Source organism: Monodon monoceros, unplaced genomic scaffold (genome assembly GCF_005190385.1).
Source record: "Monodon monoceros isolate NGI ecotype Baffin Bay Population unplaced genomic scaffold, NGI_Narwhal_1 Super_Scaffold_18, whole genome shotgun sequence".
Lineage (NCBI taxonomy): Eukaryota > Metazoa > Chordata > Mammalia > Artiodactyla > Monodontidae > Monodon > Monodon monoceros.
The window spans coordinates 5616462-5638819 of NW_021703774.1; the positions used below are offsets into that span (position 1 = coordinate 5616462).

The 22358-nt window shown below is 34.6% G+C and overlaps 1 protein-coding gene across 1 annotated transcript in view; it reads left to right on the forward strand.

Moving 5' to 3' along the window:
• The window catches only part of KCNT2 (potassium sodium-activated channel subfamily T member 2), a 288035-nt gene that overhangs the window by 135502 nt on the left and 130175 nt on the right, over positions 1-22358 (forward strand). The window contains exon 14 of the mRNA XM_029229997.1: positions 2127-2235. Within this exon, the coding sequence (XP_029085830.1) occupies positions 2127-2235 (109 nt within the window). The remainder of the gene's footprint in view (positions 1-2126; positions 2236-22358) is intronic.

Below are 22358 nucleotides of genomic sequence, written 5' to 3' on the forward strand. Positions count from 1 at the left end.
ATATCACCCACACCTGTCAGAATAGCTGTTATCAAAGAGAACAAAAATAATAAATGTTGGTGAGGATGTGGAAAAAAGGGAATGCTCGTACACTCTTGGTGGGAAAGTAAATTGGTGCAGCCACTGTGGAAAACAGTATGGAAGTTTCTCAAAAAACTAAAAATAGAACTACCGTATGACCCAGCAGTTCCACTCCTGCTTATGTATCTGAAAAAAAAACTAAAACACTAATTCAAAATGATACATGCACCCCACTGTTCATAGGAACATTATTTACAATTGCAAAGATATAGAAGCGACCTAAGTGTCCATCAACAGATGAAAAGATAAAGAAGATGTGGTACATATATACAATGGAATATTACTCAGCCATAAAAAATAATGAAAATTTGCCATTTGCAGCAACATGGATGGACTTGGAGGGTATTATACTCAGTGAAATAAGTCAGACAAAGACAAATGCTGTATGGTATCATTATATGTGGAATCTAAATAATACAACAAACTAGTGAATATAACAAAAAAGAAACAGACTACCATTTATTGAGAACAAACCTAGTGGTTACCAGTGGGGAGAGGGGGAGAGGGAGGGCAATATTGGGGTAGGGGATTAAGAGGTACAAACTATTATGTATAAGATAAGCTGTACAACACAGGGAATATAGCCAATGTTTTATAATAACTATAGACGGAGTATAACCTTTAAAAATTGTGAATCACTATATTGCACGCCTGTAACTTATATAATGTTGTATATCAACTATACTTTGATAAAAAAGTAAATAAATAAAACAAATGTAGCTGAGTAGCAAATTTCTCCAATACAGTTGTCCCTTTGTATCTGAGGGTTTTGCATCCTCGGATTCAACCAACTGTGGATCAAAAATATTTGAAAGAAAATGCCAGAAATTTTCAAACAGTAAAACTTGAATTTACTGCCTGCCAGCAACTATTAACATCATATTTACATTGTATTAAATACTATAATAATCTAGAGATGATTAAAAGTATATGGGAGGAGGTACATAGGTTATATGCAAATACTATGCCATTTTATTTTTTTAATAAATTTATTTATTGTATTTATTTATTTTTGGCTGCGTTGGGTCTGTTGCTGCCTGCGGGCTATCTCTAGTTGCGGTGAGCAGGGGCTACTCTTCATTGCGGTGCGTGGGCTTCTCATTGTGGTGCCTTCTCTTGTTGCAGAGCACGGACTCTAGGCACATGGGCTTCAGTAGTTGTGGCACATGCGCTCAGTAGTTGTGGCTCACAGGCTTAGTTGCTCCGCAGCCTGTGGGATCTTCCCAGACCAAGGATTGAACCTGTGTCCCCTGCATTGGCAGGCGGATTCTTAAGCACTGTGCCGTCAGGGAAGCCCCCAGTACTATGCCATTTTATATGAGGGACTTGAGCATCCTTGTATTTTATTGTCCACAGAGAGTCCTGGAAACTGAGGGACAGCTGTAATTTGCTTTGATTTATTCAGTTAATTAAGTAATAATTTATAGGGTGACACTATGTGTAAAATTTCATGGTAAGCATGATTTTCACTGTCGTTCTCAGTCTTAGCATCTTTTTTAAAAGATCTTTTTTCTGTTATTTTTTTAATATCTGAACGTTATTGGTCTTCCAACACACACACACAGTCAAAATCCTTTTATCTTTACTGTCATATAAAATGTAAACTAATGTGTTCTCCTCACAAACAGTCACTGCAGTCATTCCCCTTTTACCAATCTTTCTAACTATGTTAAAATTATTTTATGTCCATGTTTTTTTTCCATGGAAGCTGTTATTACAAACTAACAGTTGTGCTGCATTTCTGAAGGTTTCTGCCCCTCCAGTATTTTCTGGGAAAATTATTTTTAAGCTTGTCAAGAGACTTCCCTCTTAATCTCTGCTAATTTCCTAAGTGTTGATAATTACTACTGATTGAATTAGGTATTGCTGATCTCTTTTATAGAAATAATAACTATCTTTAATAGTAAGACCTCACAAAGAATGATTTCATATGCTTAATTTTAAACTGTAAATATGACCATTTCACACACTGACTGATGATTTTTACTTAATATATTATAAAATTTTCAATTTATCTCATGATAGTTTGATTTTTATCATTTCAGGACCACCAAACAATTTTGAGAGCATGGGCTGTAAAAGATTTTGCTCCAAATTGCCCTTTGTATGTCCAGATCTTAAAGCCTGAAAATAAATTCCATATCAAGTTTGCTGGTAAGTTTGGCCTTGAATGAGATCCTTTGAATTGCCTCAAATTCCCATTTTGATTGTAAGAGTTATGTCTCTGAAGTTAGTGGTGACTTATTACATTCATGTTTCTGTAGAACAGAAGAATTTCCTTTTTATCATCTACTTGTTATGAGGATTTATTCACTTTAAAATGTGAATCTTTGTGGTGAATTTTTACTTTTTTATATAATTTGGTGATTTTAGTAACCGAACTTGCTGGATACGTTAGTAAGCTTGAATAGTTTAGCCGTGATTAGTTGAGTACATAATATAGACACAGGTTTCAAATGTTCTACGTACTAATTTATACTTATGTTTGCATATAGATAGACAATACTTTGCTATAGATCATTTTATATACATATAAACTTACCACGGAATAGAATAATATAATATATTCAAGTATTTTAAATAGACTTAATTTGGGGGTAGATTTTGAAAACAATTCAAGAACAAGATACATGTGAATTTTTCATTCAGGCGCTGCTTTTAAAATAACTATCCACAAGACATTATACTTTAAACTGTTAGAAAATTGAACAGTAAAATGATACTTTATTTTTTTCTTAAGTGCTTCTGTAGGAATTGATTTTGATCCAGGCAGTAATTTATATACTTTTTTTCAAATATAAGAACCATTTTTATAAAATTTCACCTTAATGGTCTAAACCTTCAAAAGTCGTTAAAATGTAAGTCATTTTAAGTATGCATTTGCAAAATGTATGTCCTTCAGAAGATGTATTCACATACCTTAAAATGCTTACCTATTAGCATATGATATTTAAAAGAAACATTATAAACACTAAGAAATTTTAAAATAATGATGAGAATCATGAAATTATTGCTATTCAATTTTCTCTGACTCTTATCTTTTAACCTTGCTGCTAATGACATCACTTTTTTCTAAAAAAGTATAGGAAACAACTTAAAGCAATGACTCTCAACTTTGGCAGCATTTTACAATCTGTTTTGAAGATTTTTTTTAAAGTACTAACCAAAGATTCTGAGAATTTAAATGGTCTCTGTGAATTTAAATGGTTTAGATGGTGCCAGGGTTTCTTTAAGCCTGTTTCCTAAACCGAAAATTAAAATTAACAGTGCCTCCTTTGTAGACAATCTTTTGAAATTGAATGGAAAAATACATGTAAAGTATTCCATTCTTGGCCAGTTACATTTGTTATTAACATTCAAGAAGTGCCAATTATTTATCTAAAAAAAGTTTGTAACTAAGCTGCCTTATTTTTATTATTATTTAGGAAAAGGAATATTTTTGTGAAATCTTCATACCTCATAATGACTTGGTATGATAAAATTTTTAGGAAGATAGTAATGGCACAGCACTAAAGTTCTTAAAAATATATTTAACTTTGAGTGCCAACATTTAAGATTTAGCTCAGCATATTAGTATTTTTGCTCCTATATTTTTCTCTTGTTAAATGACCATAATATTATAATGTCTCTATTCCATTGTTTAGAATTAGCAGTAAGGATTAAATAAATAATATCTGAAACATATTAGGTCTTCAATAAATGAACATTGAATGTGGATCTTAAAACAATATGTCGTTTGGGGAAACAATTTTTACTTTTGAATGTGCTATAACTAAAATTCAGAGCAGATTTTAGTTTTTCTCCCTTTAGCAAGCCATTGATGTGCTCACAACAGACCAAACTCACTGAAATTGTCTATTTTACAAACAAACCATTTTACAAAATGATTTGAATTGATTCTTTCACATTTTAATTTTGCTGTTATTTCGATAAATCCATCAAAATGAACAGTTTTAAAATTCTATCCCAATAGTTTATCTCAATATTTCTCATTTATGGCATCTGCTGAAATTCGTTTTAATAATGTCTGTATTCTTTTATGGCTGAGATTAAAACATCTCAGAGGAACTCTTTTTATAATATGAAAAGATGAAAGCACCCTGGTTTCATTAAAATGCCATAAGAAACAGTTTGGGGTGATGTATGAGACTCTCAAACCAATATAATATGCTTTATATCTCAGCATGAGGTTAAAAAGATTATGGACTTAACCTTTCAAAAGGCAGTGTATCAAGCTGTCATTTCGTTGGTGTGGTAGGTTGTTAAAATAATGGCTTCCAATGAGCCATGCTCCCTGTGTCTGTGTCCTGTTGTGATTCCACGTTGTGGCTTCTTCCATGAGGAGGTGGAATCTATTCCTCCACCCTTTGAGTATGGGTTGTCCTGTCACTTGGCTTTGACCAATGTACTGTGACAAAAGCGACGTGTGACTTTAGAAACTAAGCCTTAAAAGGCCATCCAGCCTTTGCTTGCCTTTCATGGGAACACCACCCAGAGACTGCTTGTGAAGAATCCCGATTTAGTCTTTCCAAGGATGAAAAATCACATGGAAAGTGAGGCTCATCCATCCCTGGCACCCCACCTCCCTAGCTCCCAACTCACCCATCAACCAACCCAAAAATCCATGCTGACCCACAGAATGTTGAGAAATGAAATGATTATTTTAAGTCACTAAATTTTGGAGTCATTTGTTATACAGCAATAGATAATGAATACTGTTTGTAATAAAATAATAATTGCTTTAATCTTAAATCATATTTACTTGGTAATATTCATTATATTTTTGTCCTTGTAGTCTCATGAGTATTAAACAGCATGATTCCAATTATCACAAGATATAAAATATATTTTTATTTCCATTTATTTAATTACTTTCTTCAAGTCCCCTAAATTGTGGAACTCCTAGCATGACTATCATTGATGTATTTTTTAAAGTAAATCCACGTTTTTAAAATATGAAAGGGAGGACTTCAAAAGTCAACTGATATGTATGGAAAATATTAGAAAGCAAAAACATATGTAGCAACCTAGTAACTATTACTTTATGCAGATATACCATTTATATAATTTATGGATCATTTTCTCCTGAACAAAAAGACTGTAGGCATTCATTAAAGTAAATTATGGAATTGTTACACTATTATTTGAATGAATTATTATAGTATTAATTATAAAAACAATTACTATATGAATTATTATAGTATTAATTATAAATACAATTATTTTCTACATTTTGATCAGATTCACAGAAGAAAAGTCCATATGGACATGATTTCAGCAATAGAAAAGATATGCTCTTACTCATGTCAACAAGAGAGAAAGTTAACATAGTGAGCCTAGAGTTAGAAAGAACAAAATCCTCAGGAAAATAATAGTTACAATAAAAGATTTCTGAATATGAGCCCAAGTATAAATTGTAATGATTCAAGTAAAATAAAAATATCCTTCACAGATAATTTGATTATTTTAATCACCACAATTTTCAAGAAGAAAATAAACACAAATTGGTTCATAGAAAAACAGTATTTATTTTCAGCAGTTTGCCCTTTTTTATAATAAATTTGTCAAAGTGAATAGATACATATTGCAAATTCTGGAATGAGGCTGACCTCAGTCAAATCTTTGTTCTATTATGTAATGACTGCATGATCTCAGGCTTCTTGATCTCTCAAGGTTGAGTTCTTCAATATGTACAGTGAGGGTAATAAGAGAAACTATCCCATAGGGTTGTTATGATTAAAAAAATTACTCAAAAGAACATCAGCCACTAGTAATTAGTACCTATCAAATTGATGATTGTCATGAATCTTGAATACCTATGTCTCACCCTCCTAATAAGTCTGTATTATCTTTGTCTCCAGGAAAAGTAACTGAGGGTTTCCCATGAAGCTTTACAAAGAGCTTATTATAGACATTCAAAGAGCACATAATTTTCAGTTTGCACATATTTTCCAGAGAACAGAAAAAGAAAGATGTCTCCCTAACTCATTGTATGGGATTATGGCCTTGATACAAAACTCATTAAGCATAGTATGGGAAATGATAATTAGAGACCAATTTAGTTGATTAACATGGTTGAAAAATTATAGAAAATATATTAGCAAAGTAATGTATTTAAAAAATAATGTATCATCACCAAGTTGGAATTATTCTAGAAGTAGATCATCGTTTCAAAGAAGAAAATATTATTATTATTTCAATGGATACAAAAAAGCATTTGAGAGAGAATTCAACATCCCTTCAAAATTTTAAAAACAGAAAAACATAAAATGCTAGGAAGCTACAAGTAAGGAACTTCTTAACCTAAGGCAGGTTATCTACAAAATAACCTAGAGGAAAACAAATATTTAATGGTCACATATTGAGAGTCTGTCTTTAAGATTATGTACAAACAAGGATGCCTACTAAAACCACTTTTACTCAGCATTGTCCTGGAAATCCTAAGGCATGCGGTAAGACTACAAAAATAAATAAAAGGAATAAGTATTGGAAAAAGAGAAATAAAATTGCCATTATCAACATATCATAAGATTTTCTATGAAGAAAATTCAGAAGAATTTTCTTTTTTTCCTAGAATACCTTTTCCTTAGGGGAGCTCATCCATTTATTTGATTTCCAAAACTGAGTCTCTCCCTCAAATATCCACTATGAACTCCTGTCTTGTTCCTCTAAGTAAATAGTCAGTGTCTCCTGTTAGGTTTCTAATAGCTGTCTCAAAATTAAGATATCTAGAGATAGTTGCTGATTTTCCCTGACCTAAAATCTGTTTCACCCCCATTCTTCCCAGCAGCATCTATTAATACTTAGAACTCAAGCCCAAAACCCATGAGTCTTTCATTATTCCATTGTTTGTATCCCGTCCATCAAGTGGTGTATGGTTCCACTCCCTGAATATCTCAGGCTTATCCAGACACAACCCTTGTCCATGCCATAATCAAGTTTTACTTAGGCTGTTTCAAAACACTCCCTTTCCTTTTTTTCCTGAGTATTTACAAATTGTATCTATAAACTTATTGCTGCTCTCATATTCCCATCATATTTTCAATAATGAATGTCATTTGTGTATTGTAGCAGACAGTTACATCTTCATACTATCGATGTCAGCCTAGACTCACTGTTTCCTCCTTTCAGTATATGGATGCCAGCATTCTTTTACAGTTTTGTTTTTATTTTTTTATGTTTTTTTAAATTTACTTTTGGCTGTGTTGGGTCTTCATTGCTGCGCGTGGGCTTTCTGTAGTTGCGGCGAGCGGGGGCTACTCTTTGTTGTGCTGCGTGGGCCTCTCATTGCGGTGGCTTCTCTTCTTGCGGAGCACGGGCTCTAGGCGCGTGGGCTCAGCAGTTGTGGCGCACGGGCTTAGTTGCCCCACAGCATGTGGGATCTTCCTGGACAAGGGCTCTAACCCGTGCCCCCTGCATTGGCAGGTGGATTCTTAACCACTGCTTCATCAGGGAAGTCCCAACATCATTATTTTTAAACGACTCTAGTGGATTATTTTTTGTCAACCTCTGTAGATGAAAAATTGAATGGTAATATAGCTTTGGTTAGGTTAAATCTTTTTTCCTGTGAGAAATAATTTTGTCAATGCACTTCTTTTTTAGAAGTGGGAATTGGTACTGAACATAGGAAGAGGTAATGGCAGTGTTCCCTAGCTATGACTAATAGAAAAATGTGGTTTTATAACATCTTGTACTCTTTGTCAGCCTCTTGTGGGACTAGCAATTCCAGTAAAGCCTCTCCAGGGTCAAATATTTGACCTGAAATTACCTGGAAAAAAGATTCGCCTCCACATTGCTGAACCGTTCATAAATTGTCTCTCCTTAGTGACAAAACTGTGATGAAAAAGGCAGAACATTATAGTAGTTCAGTTTTTAGATGTGTTTCTGTAGCCCACGTTTTAATCAGAATAAAACCAAACCCATATCTTTTTCTTCACTGTACATTCCGAAACTCTTTTAAAAAAATACACAAAAGGGCTTCCCTGGTGGCGCAGTGGTTGAGAGTCTGCCTTCCGATGCAGGGGACACGGGTTCGTGCCCCGGTCCGGGAAGATCCCACATGCCCGCGGAGCGGCTGGGCCCGTGAACCATGGCCGCTGAGCCTGTGCGTCCAGAGCCTGTGCTCCGCAACGGGAGAGGCCACAACAGTGAGAGGCCCGCGTACAGCAAAAAAATAAAAAAATAAAAAAATACACAAAACAAAACAAAACAAATGGACAAGAAAAATATGTACCTGACTAGGAGAAGAACTCCTTTACTGAAAAGCCTTGAATGAACTTAAAGAATAAACTGTACTCTCCAGTTTGTCACTTGAATGGAAAATCTTTGCTGTTTGTCTCCTAATCAGATGAAATTACTCAGAAAATCTGTGAGAGGGTGAACCCCTATTATCTGAGTAAATTAATTGCTAAATTTAGGTTCCCACTCTATACTCCCCCTGCCAAATAAAGTGTTAGGTCATCTGTGACTATTCAATTCCCTTTTCTTTATCGACTAATTTTCTTTCAACTACTGGGTTCTCTGGAAATTTCCCACTTCATTTTAACAAATATAGGAAGGCATAAAAATCAAATTGATAAATTTTAACCCACAAGTAGGAGTAAAGAATGTAAACATATGTCTGTAAATAAATTTGTAGGAGTGAGGAACATAAAATCAATTTGTAAGTGATTTGTGAATTTTCTATGAATTTTATTTCCCATGCTTCGATGATGATATTTCCTAAGTAACAGATTTGAATTAAAGTTCATGAATGAATGGAAGAATCAGACCACAATAGTAAAGTGCTGAATGAATAAAATTCTTTCTCCTTCACCACTAAAGTGTGCCGAGAAGAATGATTCATGATACTAGAACTATAGGAGTTAGTTCTGGCAACTTAAAAAAAAAAACAAAAAAAGATTTTAATTGCAAAAAAAAGTTAAAATGGACAAAAGGAAATACTTTCTAACAATATCATTGACAATACTCTATAAACATATGTTTTTCTTATAGTATATAGTCATGGATGGCTACCGTTATAAAAACAATATTGTTTAAAATCACACACACACACACACACACATACGCACATATTGGAGAAATGATTTGACTAAAAGTTTAGCCATCGGTTTTTACTGGCGCACCAGACACTCCAATGCCTCAATTTTTCCTCCCCAAAAAGAGAGTGGAAAAATATTTCTAAGCAATATAAATATTGGAAATTATCTTAGCTGTTTCTAAATAACATATGTATGCACAAGGCTTGGCTTTTACCAAATGGTGATGTGTGAGTTCTTCATGCTGAATAATTTCTTCATTTCCCATATACACCCACATAGACACCATGTTAAACTTCATTCTTACAACCTACTTAAAAACATAATGCTTTGAATTCTTATATTTTCAAAAGATAAATTACCAAAACTTTGAAAATTCTCCATTTTTAGATGGAAATATTTTCTTTTTGATTTTTGTCTTATTGTGAAGATTATCAGAAACCACTTAACATAAGGCCATCTTCAGACCCAGCACAATTTGGAGTTTTTACTTTTTTCCCACTATTTTTCACTTTGCAAAAAAATCAAACATACAGTTTTAAAATTATACAATGAAAGTGTGTATTACCCCCATTTACATTCAACAGTGAACATTTCCACATTTGTTTCATCTTCTGTCTGTGTATTACACACACACAGACACACACACACAAACACACACATTTTTACATAAGCATGTTTTTCCTAAGAATGACATTCTGCTACATAGCCAAGATAACATTTTCACCCCTAAGAGATGAAAATCAACATTTTATTTTTAATTGCATTTGCTTTTTAAGTTTTTTTGTAGAAGTAATTTTAGATCAACAGAAGAATGGTATATATAGAACAGAGCGCTTCTATGTAGCCTTTCACATAACACCCTTCCTGGAATGTTAACTTCTTATATAGCCATGGCCCATTTAATCAAAATTTTAAAAATTAACATTGCTGTGGATTATTTTTAAGTTAAATGCATTCCTGTATTTTGCTCCTCCTAATAAAGTATCAATCTTGTATTTGTTTTTCCTTTCTGTGACTTTTACAAGTTTAAAATATGGGCCAAACCATATTTCCTGCCTTTTCTCTTTGACACTTGATTAATTGCTGCTGACCATTAGGTTTTTAAAGCCATTTTCTTGTGGACCGCTTATAATTTAATTAACTCAAAGCATCTTTATGTTTTTCTCCATTAATTTTCTTATGGTTGTATATTTTTCAAAGACTCATTTTCATGATTCTGGAAACCAGAGAAGCGTTTTTCTTCTTCTGTCTTAGGAAAGTGCCAGACATATTCTATCACAACCTAGGCCTATGATTTTCAGTCTGTAAAGTAGTTTCTTGATATGAATGTTTCATAAAGAAAACCAGGTATATCCTCTTTTATTCTTGCTTACTCATTCAAAACATTTTTATTGAGTCCTACTGTGAGCAATAAATTGTTCCAGGCACTAGTGGTATAATGAAGATGAAGATGGAGTAGCTATCTATTCCAATGGCAGATTTTCTAATTTTCTTTACCTCTAACCCTTTAATAACCAGGGAGTGTGCCTTTACATTCATCCCAAGAATAGCACTTCAACTGAGCTTTTTCTTTCTACAGAGAACTTCATTTGTAACCTTAGAATTCTCCTCCTCAACCCTTGCCACCCTCCTTATATATCAAAACTCATGATCCCAATTATGTTCTAATTTAGTAAAGTTTTCATGATTTGATATAATATCCCTGTTCCTGGAATAGTTACTTCTGTATTGAAAAGAGTCTCTTAAAACACAATTTTTAACCCCAAAAGAATGAGATCCTAATACTAGGACAGCCAAAAAGTGGAGAGAGCAAATATTATAATGGGATGTTTATTTAATCTAACGTTGCCTCAAATCATACTGCATAAGGACATATTGTAAACATGCTCATGTGTGGGTGTTGTGTGTGTGTGCGATTGTGAATTAGGCTTTACTAAAGAATTGGAATGTTGTTGGAGAAGCGATGAGAGGCTAATGAAAGTTTTAGGTAAAGGTGTAAATTTTTAACTAGTTAACAGAGTGATTTTGACAAAATCAGTTTCTTTTTCAATTTTTTATTCATTATTAGGTTTTCAGCTTCTTAAGATTCAGTTTTGTCTGGAACTAAAAAAAGTAAAATAAAAACTCAATTATCATAAAAGAGTTTTTTGTGAACTTGTGTTATAATAGCCTTAAGATGATTATCTAGTTTAATTCCTAGGTTAAATGGTATGTGTACTTTTATGGTTTTTAATACACAATGCCAATTTGCTCTCCAGAAATGAATAACTTATCATTGCAGGAGTGAGCAATATTCCTTTTAACTTTTGCCCCTTGGCTGGATGAAAAATAATATAAGAACTATATTATTATTATTATTATTGTGGCAGTTGACATTTATTTAATGCTTACTATGTGCAATAACTACGGTTCTGAATTACTTTTTATAGATTAACTCAATGAATTTTCTTTTTTTAATTAATTTTTTATTGGAGTAGAGTGGATTTACAATGTTGTGCTAGTTTCTGCTGTACAGCAAAGCGAATCAGTTCTACATATACATATATCCATTCTTTTTTAGATTCTTTTCCCATATAGGTCATTACAGAGTATTGTAACTCAATGAATTTTCATCACAACCTTGTTAAGATAGTAGATTAGTTATCCATTGCTGATACTGAGTTAATGACTTCACATCTTCACGGTATAACCAGTAAACACTCATTGTCTCACAGTTTCTGTGGGTCAGGAATTTGGGAGGAGTAATAATCAGGATATGTGTGGTGTTGCAGTAAAGATGTCAGTTGGGGCTACGTTATCTGAAGGCTTGACTTGGGCTGGAAGATCTGCATCCAGGGTGGTCCCCTTTTCACTGACATGGTTGGCAAGTTAGTGCTGGCTGTTGGCAGGAGGCCTCAGTTCCTTACCTCTTAGACTTTTCCTTAAGGCAGAAGCCAGAATGTCCTTGCCTTGGCCGTCACACTCTGTCATTTCCACAATATCTTACTGGTCACAAGATCAGTCCTATTCTGTGTAGGTGGGAATGACACAGGATCTAAATCCTAGGATATGAGAATCATAGAGGCTGTCTGGAAGGCTAGCTGCCACAGGTAGATTCCAGTATTATACCCCTTTTACAGATGAGAAAACTGAGACAGGAAGATGTTAAGTAAAATGCTGATGGAACCATAGCTTAGTGGTACAGCTGGACCTTAAATGCACGTTTTCTGTCTCCAGAACGTGTGCTGTTAAGAGACATGTGGTGTTGCCACTAATAGTTTGTTTTAATTTTAAAGTTTTGATTACTAACAGTTGCACATTTCCATGTATCTATTGTACATTTAATTTGTGTGTGCATTTGTGTATAAAACATCGCTTTACCGTTATTTTCTACAGAGGTGACTATTTTTCTCTTAGTGAATTGTAGAGATTTTTTGTATTCTAAAATTACTAACATTTTGACTTTTTGAAAGTTGCATTTTTTTTTTCAGTTTGCCAATTGTCTTTCGGTTGTGTTCATGGTGTTTTTAACTAACAGAATTTTTGTCTCCTTCTTGCACAATCATCAATGTTTTCTTTATGATTTTTGCCTCTGGATTATCCAAGGATCCATCATGTAATAGTTCAAATCAGTTTATTTTTCCAATAGTTACTTTTCTTAAAGACAGAGTTTTTAGCAACCCCTAGAATTATCTCCTAAGATCAAAAAGAATGTGTGGATCGTGAAGGACTGAAATGCCTAACTTACTTCATTTTTTTGGAATCTGTTGATGTGAACATCATGTTGAAAAATTGTAGGGGCTGGTTGGTGGAAGAATAGTCCATAGTAGCAAGGGCTCAGCAAGACAAGACACGTGCCTCAATTATCCCATTAAGTCAGCCTCACTTTGCATTAAGAAACTCCTTTTTAATTGCATATGCCTCCTGGTAAAATTGAAATTTCAATCGTCTTTTGTATGTCTCTTTATTAAGATTGTTAGATGAATATCTAATTGATAGTAGCGTCTATCTACCTGTTTATTTCTGTAAGCATGGACATTTTGGAGGGAAAGGAAAAGATTTGATTATTATGGGAGACTGCTGAAAAACAGTATTTAGGATACACTCATTGGCGATGGCCAATGAGTGTATCCTAAATACCCAATAGAAGAGATGAGGTGAGAGTTTCCTTTGCAGTTTTGTCCAGGGTAATGATATGGCTGAAAACAGCTGTCTCAGGTTATACATGACAGCTATAAATATGGCTATGGGTTGTCGTTTGCGTGGGTAGATTAGGCAGATCGTAGCATCTTCTGTCTTTGGTAAGGAAAAGGTGTGTACTCACAGAAGTGCATATTTCCACTTATTGTCTATTTTTATGAAAGAAAAAACTTTACTTATCATGGGAGTTTGCTGTAGTTTGCTGTATGCTCTTCGGTGTTATTTCAATCTGAAGTTTACATTTGTGTAAGACAGAGATAAATAACTATACCAACTTGTCTAATATGATACTAGGCATAGTTGCTCAAAGCCTTAACGTGCTTAAAGACGTGGAATTCGAACTTATGCCTTGTGGCTCCAAATGTAATGATTCTTTCAGTCAAGTACAGGAGTACCTTTGCAACATTTTCCTACTTTATAATGTATTTCTACAAATGCTGGGATTATATTTTAGTCTTCATAGAATGTGTGGTTCAGAAAGTCTGTTTTCCAGTTTTATTGACAATGATTTCCAGAGATTTAGAGTGAAAAAGATATGTAGTGGAGTGTATACCTGTCCCCTGACGTCCTCCCAAGTGATTTCAGGCCTATTTACACTGTTCAGACCTCACAATACCCAAACTCAATCTTCTGTTTTGCTAATTCAACCATCTAGTGCTATCTAAAGCCTTCCCCTCCACTTCATTGATGCAATGCTTTTCAATTAGCTTTTGTAAATTTTTTTGATGTGAGACCTATTTAATTTATTTTATTTTATTTTTTCACTTTGCTGTACAGCAGAGATTGGTCCAACATTGTAAATCAATTAGCTTTTAACGCAGTGCTACTCAAAGTGTGGGCTCAGACTTTTACTAGGCTATAAAATAAATACCAAATTGACCGTGATCATTTAGAAACTTTGATAGCAATCTGCCATTGCTCTGACACCCTAGTGCACCGCAGTGTGTTGTCTCTTTGATAAGCGAGTAGACTGGTTTGGATCATATCATATTCATAGGTGAGTCACATATGGCTTGAGTTCTATACAGGCATGCACATTAGAACTGCATATGTGTCTGCAATGCATTGGAAATTAAAAAGAAAAGAAACATCTGTCCTTCATCACGAACAGCTGAGAAGCATAGCTCTGATGCCTTATCGGTCTAGAGTCTTCTGTGCCTCACCTTCCTTTTTTCTGTCCTGTCCTCTTTAAACCACCTGAACTCTGTGGTCTGTCATTCAGCCAACCTCATATCTGTATATACTGCTTTCTTTTGTTTTAACTTTTTATGCCGCCTGATTGACAATAACAAACATACAAACAAACAAAATTCTTATCAGATGGATTCTTTTTTCCTGCTCCTTGACTGAGCCCTGCTAGAAAAAAAAAAAAAATCACACCGTGGGTCAGACTCTTATCACTGTGAACTCATGGTCTGGCAGCTCACAGGCCCTTAACAGTGTGGATTTTTTTCCCTTATCAAAACACACTCTTACTCTTGCAGTTACCATTTCAATCTTTAGTTCTCCTCTTAATTCTTAGGTAGGGGAAGCCAATGAGTGAAAATTTCCTCAGATTTTTGCTACCATATTTTCCTAATGTTACTTCCTTTTCACTTACCATTTCCTGCTTTTCTCCTGTTACAATAGGATTTCCTTATCTCCAGGCTGGACCCCATCACCTTGTACCTTGTCAGCAACCTTGTGATATTTTTCTCTCCTTAATCTTCAAATCTCTTTCTTTGTTAATTTATCTCCATAAAAATTTAAATATCCTCCTACCTCTCTGATTTACTTTTAAGAAAATCACCTCTGTATGCTTTCTTCACCTTTCAACTAACTACTGTTAATTATCCTTAAAAATCTTAGTTTAAACATCACTTCTTTGGGGATACTCTTTCTGATTCCTGCAGAGCAGGAAAGGTATCCTTTTGTATCTTCTTAGAGCACTTGCATTTATGTCCTTCATAAAATTTATCGCAGTATATTTGCTACTAATAAATTTTCTAGAGATCTTTCAAAATCCCTTTGAATCAGTGACTCAAATCATTTTAGTCCAGCTATGATTTTGGGGTGTGTGTGATTGAAAAGCAATGGAATTGATTTCAAGGTCAGATTTGGCCACATTCCTTCCAAACTCCCTCATAAAGTGATGAGGTTTTGGGAAACGTGGTGTTTGTATTTTTTCAGTTCAATTAAGAGCTTGTTTGAACCACTTGTCCGTCTGGTAGCAAGTAGTAAGCTTTAAAGTAAGTTCAGGGGAGAGAAAAACCACTAGAAGATTCACTTATTGTAATGTGCTTCCTTAATCAATTTTAGACTTGTATAGCTTTTGTAGAGTTCTTTATAAGCCGTGTGAATTTAAGTTAATAATGGATTTAGGCAAGTAACTTGACCTCTCTGAACATCTAATTGCTTATCTGAAAACTGTTTAACACAATATATATCATAAAACTTTTCTGAGGTTTAATAACACACATGCATACATACATATATATGTACCATTTAGCATAAAACTTGAAATCCTATTTGGGATTAGTATTATTATAATATATTAAGACAATTCAATAACTATATCATTAACTCTCATGACATCAATTACTATCATGAGCTAGTGAGAAATGAATACTTTCGGTTAGTACCTAAATAAATGGAGTTCTGAGGTCAGCAATTTTTCAAAAAATATTAAGACTGCTGTTTCTGTGACATGTTTTAAAAAAAGGAGGTTATTAAAATTTAAACTGTTTTGCTCTAGGATACAGGAAATGATTCCCCTTTGAGCACTTAATTAGTATGATACATTAAAAAAATTACAGCATTAACGTAAGGATTCAAGCAATTAGAAACACACAAAAATGTGTTTTATACTCAATATTACTGAAGTGAAATACATCTGTTTATAGAACGTTGCCAGCGTCAAACTGGGTTGAATTCTGTATATTTAATAAGCATCTTGTATTTAGATCTTGTGAAACTAAATGACTTTTAAAGCTTTACTTAAACCTATTCTTAGCCATTGAATGGTTCACAGTCCTAGAATTGGCAGAAGTATGATGTCTGCTCATGTACACACACAAACACACACACTCTGACTGCTATTTTATTGATTAAAGCAACAGGATCAAAATAAAACTCGATTGTTAGAGATTACTCTCCTCGAAGAAAAAGAAGCAATTTTCATGGCAATCAACCCACTCATGCTTATAAACCTAGTCTAATAAGCGAAGGCTATGTGAGAGGTTTATAATGCAATTTGTTCAGTCGGTCTATGTAATAAACTCTTTCCCTGTAAAATAAAAACAAATAACATTTAATTTTTAAAATTTACCCTGTTTCGTGTTTCTCTTTAAAAGCTCTTTCTCCAAAGGATATTTGATTTCTGTAAATCAAAATCCAGGACTAGATTGGTTTCATGCACTGTCCACTGTTGCTTACTGCTTTCTGAAGAGCTGTTACCTAGCAACTGCATGGAAGAAGCTTCCAGTACTTTAAATCATAGACAAGCTCAAAAAATACTGTGAGGCAGACTTTTAAAAAAATATTCTGACTTGTTAAAATGTAATTAACAAATTGATTTTCCATAAAGCAAAAGGGCCTTGAAAATAGATTTGATCGTATCTATCTATAAATTTGTAGCTTTAATTGCAATTGCTTATCTGAAGAGCTTTTAAATCAAAAATAATAAAAATAGCCATAAAACAGAAACCACAAATCTCACATAATCCTGCTATTTTAAAAGTCGTAGCCCTTGAAAACTGTTTCCTATTCCTTAAGAGAGTTACTATTAACATTTTGATTCCCATTCTTACAATTTTTGATGCTTATTCAGACATACGTATGCACACATGAACGTATATGCAGAAGTCAGCTTTTTTATCAATGGAGTTATATTGTATCGTTTTGCTACTTAAATTTTAAAACTGTATTATTGACGTTCTTTCAAGATGGTTTATTGAAATCTATCTTTTTATTTTTAATAATGTAGGATTGTGGTGATAAATAGTACCTGTTTAGAATTCTGATGAGCATTTTATATTCATTATCTACTTTTCTCTGCAGAAAACCCTATGAGGTAAATATTATTATGATTTACAGTTTTAAAGATAAGGCAAGTTAGGCTCTGAGGGATCAGGACCTTGCCGGTGGCCTGGCACACTTGGGGGCGACACCATTTGCTCTCATGTGCTTATGCTCTGATGGCAAGCAACCCAAGAGAAAGAGCTGAGTCAAAACAGCAACTTTACAGGGACGAGAAGAAAATACAAGATTTCGAAAGAGGAAATGCTTTCTTCAACAAGGGAAGGAAATTAGAAAGAAAACATGGAGAGATTTGATCATTGCTAAGGAGTCATCTCTGTCTGCATAATCAAAACTGGACTTTTGCCACTTATGTGGTCTCACCAGCAAAGAGGGACAGTGTGTAGGGGAAGTGGATGTGTCTACAAAATATTAATCCAGAAGTTTACAAAACCTAGTCTAGTAACCATATTTAACTAAAAGAGGAGTTGAGACATGTCATTTCTCCCTGGACAGGCACGCACCCAGCTAAACCTTGGGGATGGGTGAGGGAAAATGAAGCCTCTTACTAAAAGGAAGAAGGAGAGAATGAATATGGGATGAGAGTAGTTTCAGCCACAGTTCAAATCTTTTTGTCCACCCAAGTATCCATGTACAGTGTTTTTCCCTTATACATTAAGATACTCATTCATTATTATGAGAAATACCCCAAAGTTGCCTCAATTGCTGAACCCAACTCAAAGTGCAGGATATCTTGATAATACAAAGTCATTGCTAGCTGTGGATCCTAATAGTCTGGCAATGAACAAACCAACCTCTCCCCCACCCCATATGCATATATAATAGCAGAGCAAGATAGCTGTGATAAAATAGTGGGTTTTGGAAAAAGAAAGGGAGACACACAGCAGACATTGTTCCATAGGAATGGTGAAATCCTGTGGGACATGAATTGCAGAGACCTTGCAGTAATTTTTTTGATTAGACACCCATCCTGCTCTTAGAAAATAACTCCTTTGTCTATTCATAAGCATAGATCCTTGGTCACTATCTTCTGTGGCTACGTTGAACGTTGAAATTAGAACAGATTTCCTCCAGTCCTTTCTATGTGTCAATAATTGTGCTCAAAGTTCTTTTCTAAGAACTTTCTTGCACTTGCCATATTTACTGGCTTTTGTTGCCGTGTCTGTATCACCCTCTTGGTTGTCGTGGCAACTACCTCGGCATCATCTGAAACAATAGGTTTATTGGGTGGGAAGGCAGCACAGCACCTTTATCTGATCCCCACATTAGGTCCAGCTTTATTGATCTAGCTGAAAAGTCTTAAAAGGAAGTCACTGATAAAGATTCTGAAAGACAGTGTCATCTCCCATGATTTAGGGTACAGTTCACTGTTTTGGTTCTGCAACTGTCCGGATTCCTGGACTCCTAGGTTTCTGGCTTCAAGCAATTTTCCCTTTTCTCTCCGCTTGCAGAGTGATCGATTTTTGCCCCAGATCATCCGTCACCTTACTAAAATCAGCAAGGTGCTGTCACCCACGTTAGTATTCTTGCCCTTTCTGATACCTCTCCCATACGTGTCTCCATCGACAGGTAGTTTCTGCATTCAGAAGGGAAAATGGATAATAGGGAAAGATAGCAATTTCTGTCACAGATATAATTCTACATTATGCATCTCTATAGTACTTAAATTTTATATAACCTAATCTTCTTTTTAAAAAAATTTTATTGGAGTGTAGTTGATTTACAGAGTTGTTAGTTTCAGGTGTACAGCAAAGTGAATCAGTTATACATATATCCACTCTTGTTTTTTCTTTTTTTTTAGATTCTTTTCCCATATAGGTCACTACAGAGTATTGAGTAGAGTTCCCTGTGCTATACAGCAGGTTTTTATTAGTTATCTATTTTATATATAGTAGTGTGTATATGTCAATCCCAATCTCCCAGTTTATCCCCCCCTCCTTATCCTGTGGTAACTATAAGTTTGTTTTCTGCATCTGTGCCTCTACTTCTGTTTTGTAAATAAGTTCACTTGTACCCTTTATTTTTTAGATTCCACATACAAGTGATATATGATATTTGTCTTTCTGTGTCTGACTTACTTCACTCAGTATGACAGTCTCTAGGTCCATCCATGTCTCTACAAATGACCCATTTTTGTTCTTTTTTTATGGCTGAGTAATATTCCATTGTATATATGTGCCACATCTTCTTTATCCATTCCTCCATCAATGGACATTTAGGTTGCTTCCATGACCTGGCTATTGTAAATAGTGCTGCAATGAACATTGGGTTGCATGTATCTTTTTGAATTATGGTTTGCTCCGGATATATGCCCAGGAGTGGGTTTGCTGGATCAATCATATGGTAGCTCTATTTTTAGTTTTTTAAGGAATCTCCATACTATTCTCCACAGTGGCTGCACCAATTTAAATTCCCATCAATAGTGTAGGAAGGTTCCCTTTTCTCCACACTCTCTCCAGCATTTATTGTTTGTAGATTTTTTGATGATGGCCAGTTTTTAATTAGAAAATCACTTGATAAAAATTGGCAGTTTGTGGCTTGAAATGTCCCCAAAAGGAAATGTAAGTAGCTGATGAAAAAAAATGAGCTGAAAAACTGCCCAATCTCCTAACTCACTGTCCCTCTTTTCCACACTGCTTGGTCATAATAGTTAATGGTATGGATAGCCAGGAAAATGCTTCTTTCAGTGCCCTAGGCTTGTGTTTCGGTGATTTCCCTTCTTTCATTGTCTTTGCCCACGTCTTATCTCTGCACCCACTTCCAGAGACATATTCCCTAGATCATGTAAATGTGAGCCTTCTATCATGGCTATTCCTAGCCCCCTCCTCTGTGACCACCACCCCCTATCTTTCTAGTTCATGTCCTCTAATACAGAACTCCAACAATCTTTTGACTACACTGGGACTTGCAATTTGTTGATTCGACCAAGTTTTCACCTGTTGGTCCTGTCTTCCCTTCTTAACCTGTTTGCATCCCATAGCACACCTTTAGAACCCATAATTTCAATTCAGCCTAGTTCGTTGACCTTCCATTAGTTAGACTTGTTTGTCAGAAACCAACTCTAGTGAACAACTCTCTGTCTTCTAGGTGTTTACTTCCATGCATTTGACTGTGGCCAGAGGAAACCAAACAAAAGACGACCTGCAGGCTATTCCTCCATTAAATTCATGATCACTAATTTTAGGGGTCTAGAAGCTGCCAAACGATCATTCTGTCCCTCAATTCTGTTTCTTCTCCCACGCTCTTAAACAGTGATACCATATTTTCTCTCTCACCTCCAACCTCTTCCCCAATCATCATTTCCACCTATTTTAGTAAGAAAGTAGAACGATTGGAAGAAGAACAAAATTTTCGTAAATGTCTTTCTACACATCTACCCACCAACCTGAAGGTAGAACACCCATATATTCTACCTTTTTTCCTATTATTATAGATGAACAATTTTAGTAGCAATATGGCTGGGAAGAGGCATGAAAAGAGTGATATGTTAGTAAGATTACCCAAATTCTGACAATCTAGGAATGACATTTTAAGGAATTCGAAATATATTCTATAAGCTTTAGGATTTATGAAAGGTCATTAATCCATTTGGCAGATCAAACAGCACTCTCTAGTTATTATTGATAATGGAAATGTTCTGTATTTGCCTTGTCTAATACCTAGCCAGTAGTCACAAGTATTATTGAGAACTTAATTGTTATTGGACTTTTATTTCTGTTTAATTTTAGTTTATTTAAATGTAAATAGCCACATGTAGCAGAGGCAACTGTATTGGCCAGCACAGTTTCATTTTTATTTTACGTAATTAATTAGTTAATTAATTATTTTATTGAAGTATAGTTGATTTGCAATGTGTTCATTTCAGGTGTACAGCAAAGTGATTCAGTTATTCATACGTATATATCTATTTTTTCTCAGATTCTTTTCCCTTATAGGTTATTGGAAAATATTGAGTAGAGTTCCCTGTGCTATACAGTGGGTCCTTGTTGGTTATCTGTTTTATATATAGTAGTGTGTATAGGTTAATCCCTAAACTCCTAATTTATCCCTCCCCCTGCTTTCCCCTTTGATTATCATGTTTGTTTTTTATGTCTGTGGGTCTACTTCAGTTTTGTATGTAAGTTCATTTGTGTCCTTCTTATTAGTATGGTAATCTCTGGGTCTATCCATGTTGCTGTAAATGGCATTATTTCATTCCTTTCTATGGCTGAGGCAACTGTATTGGCCAACACAGTTTTAGAAGGGTGATAGGTGGGATGCTGAAGAATTGGAGAACAGGAAGAGCAATTCAGAAGCTGTTTTGTTACCCCCAGTGAGAGATTATCAGAGCTTGAATAAAGGTCCAGCATCCCTTAGCTGTAATCTCCAATCCAGAAAATTCTGAAAAAAGAAAATATTTTAGTATTTGTGTTGGTGTTAAAATCTGACCTGACCTGAAATTATCTGGTAGCAATCCCCGCACTGAACTTAATTTTTTTTTAAATTTTTATTGGGGTATAGTTGCTTTACAATATTGTGTTAGTTTATACTGTACAGCAAAGTGAATCAGCTGTATGTATACATATATCCCCTCTCTTTTGGATTTCCTTCTCATTTAGGTCACCACAGAGAACTGAATAGAGTTCCTTGTGCTATACAGTAGGTTCTCATTAGTTATCTATTATATACATAGTATCAATAGTGTATATATGTCAATCCCAATCTCACAATTCATCCCACTCCCCCCTTTCCCCCTTGGTATCCATACATTTGTTCTCTACGTCTGTGTCTCTATGTCTGCTTTGTAAACAAGATTGTCTATACCAATTTTTTCAGATTCCACATATATGCATTAATATATGATATTCATTTTTCTGTTTCTGACTTACTTACCTCTGTATGACAGCCTCTGGGTCCAGCCATGTCTCTACAAATGACCCAGTTTTGTTCCTTTTTATGGATGAGTAATATTCCATTGTATATATGTACCACATTTTCTTTTTTTTTAAAGTTTAATTATTTATTTTTTAACATCTTTATTGGAGTATAATTGCTTTACAA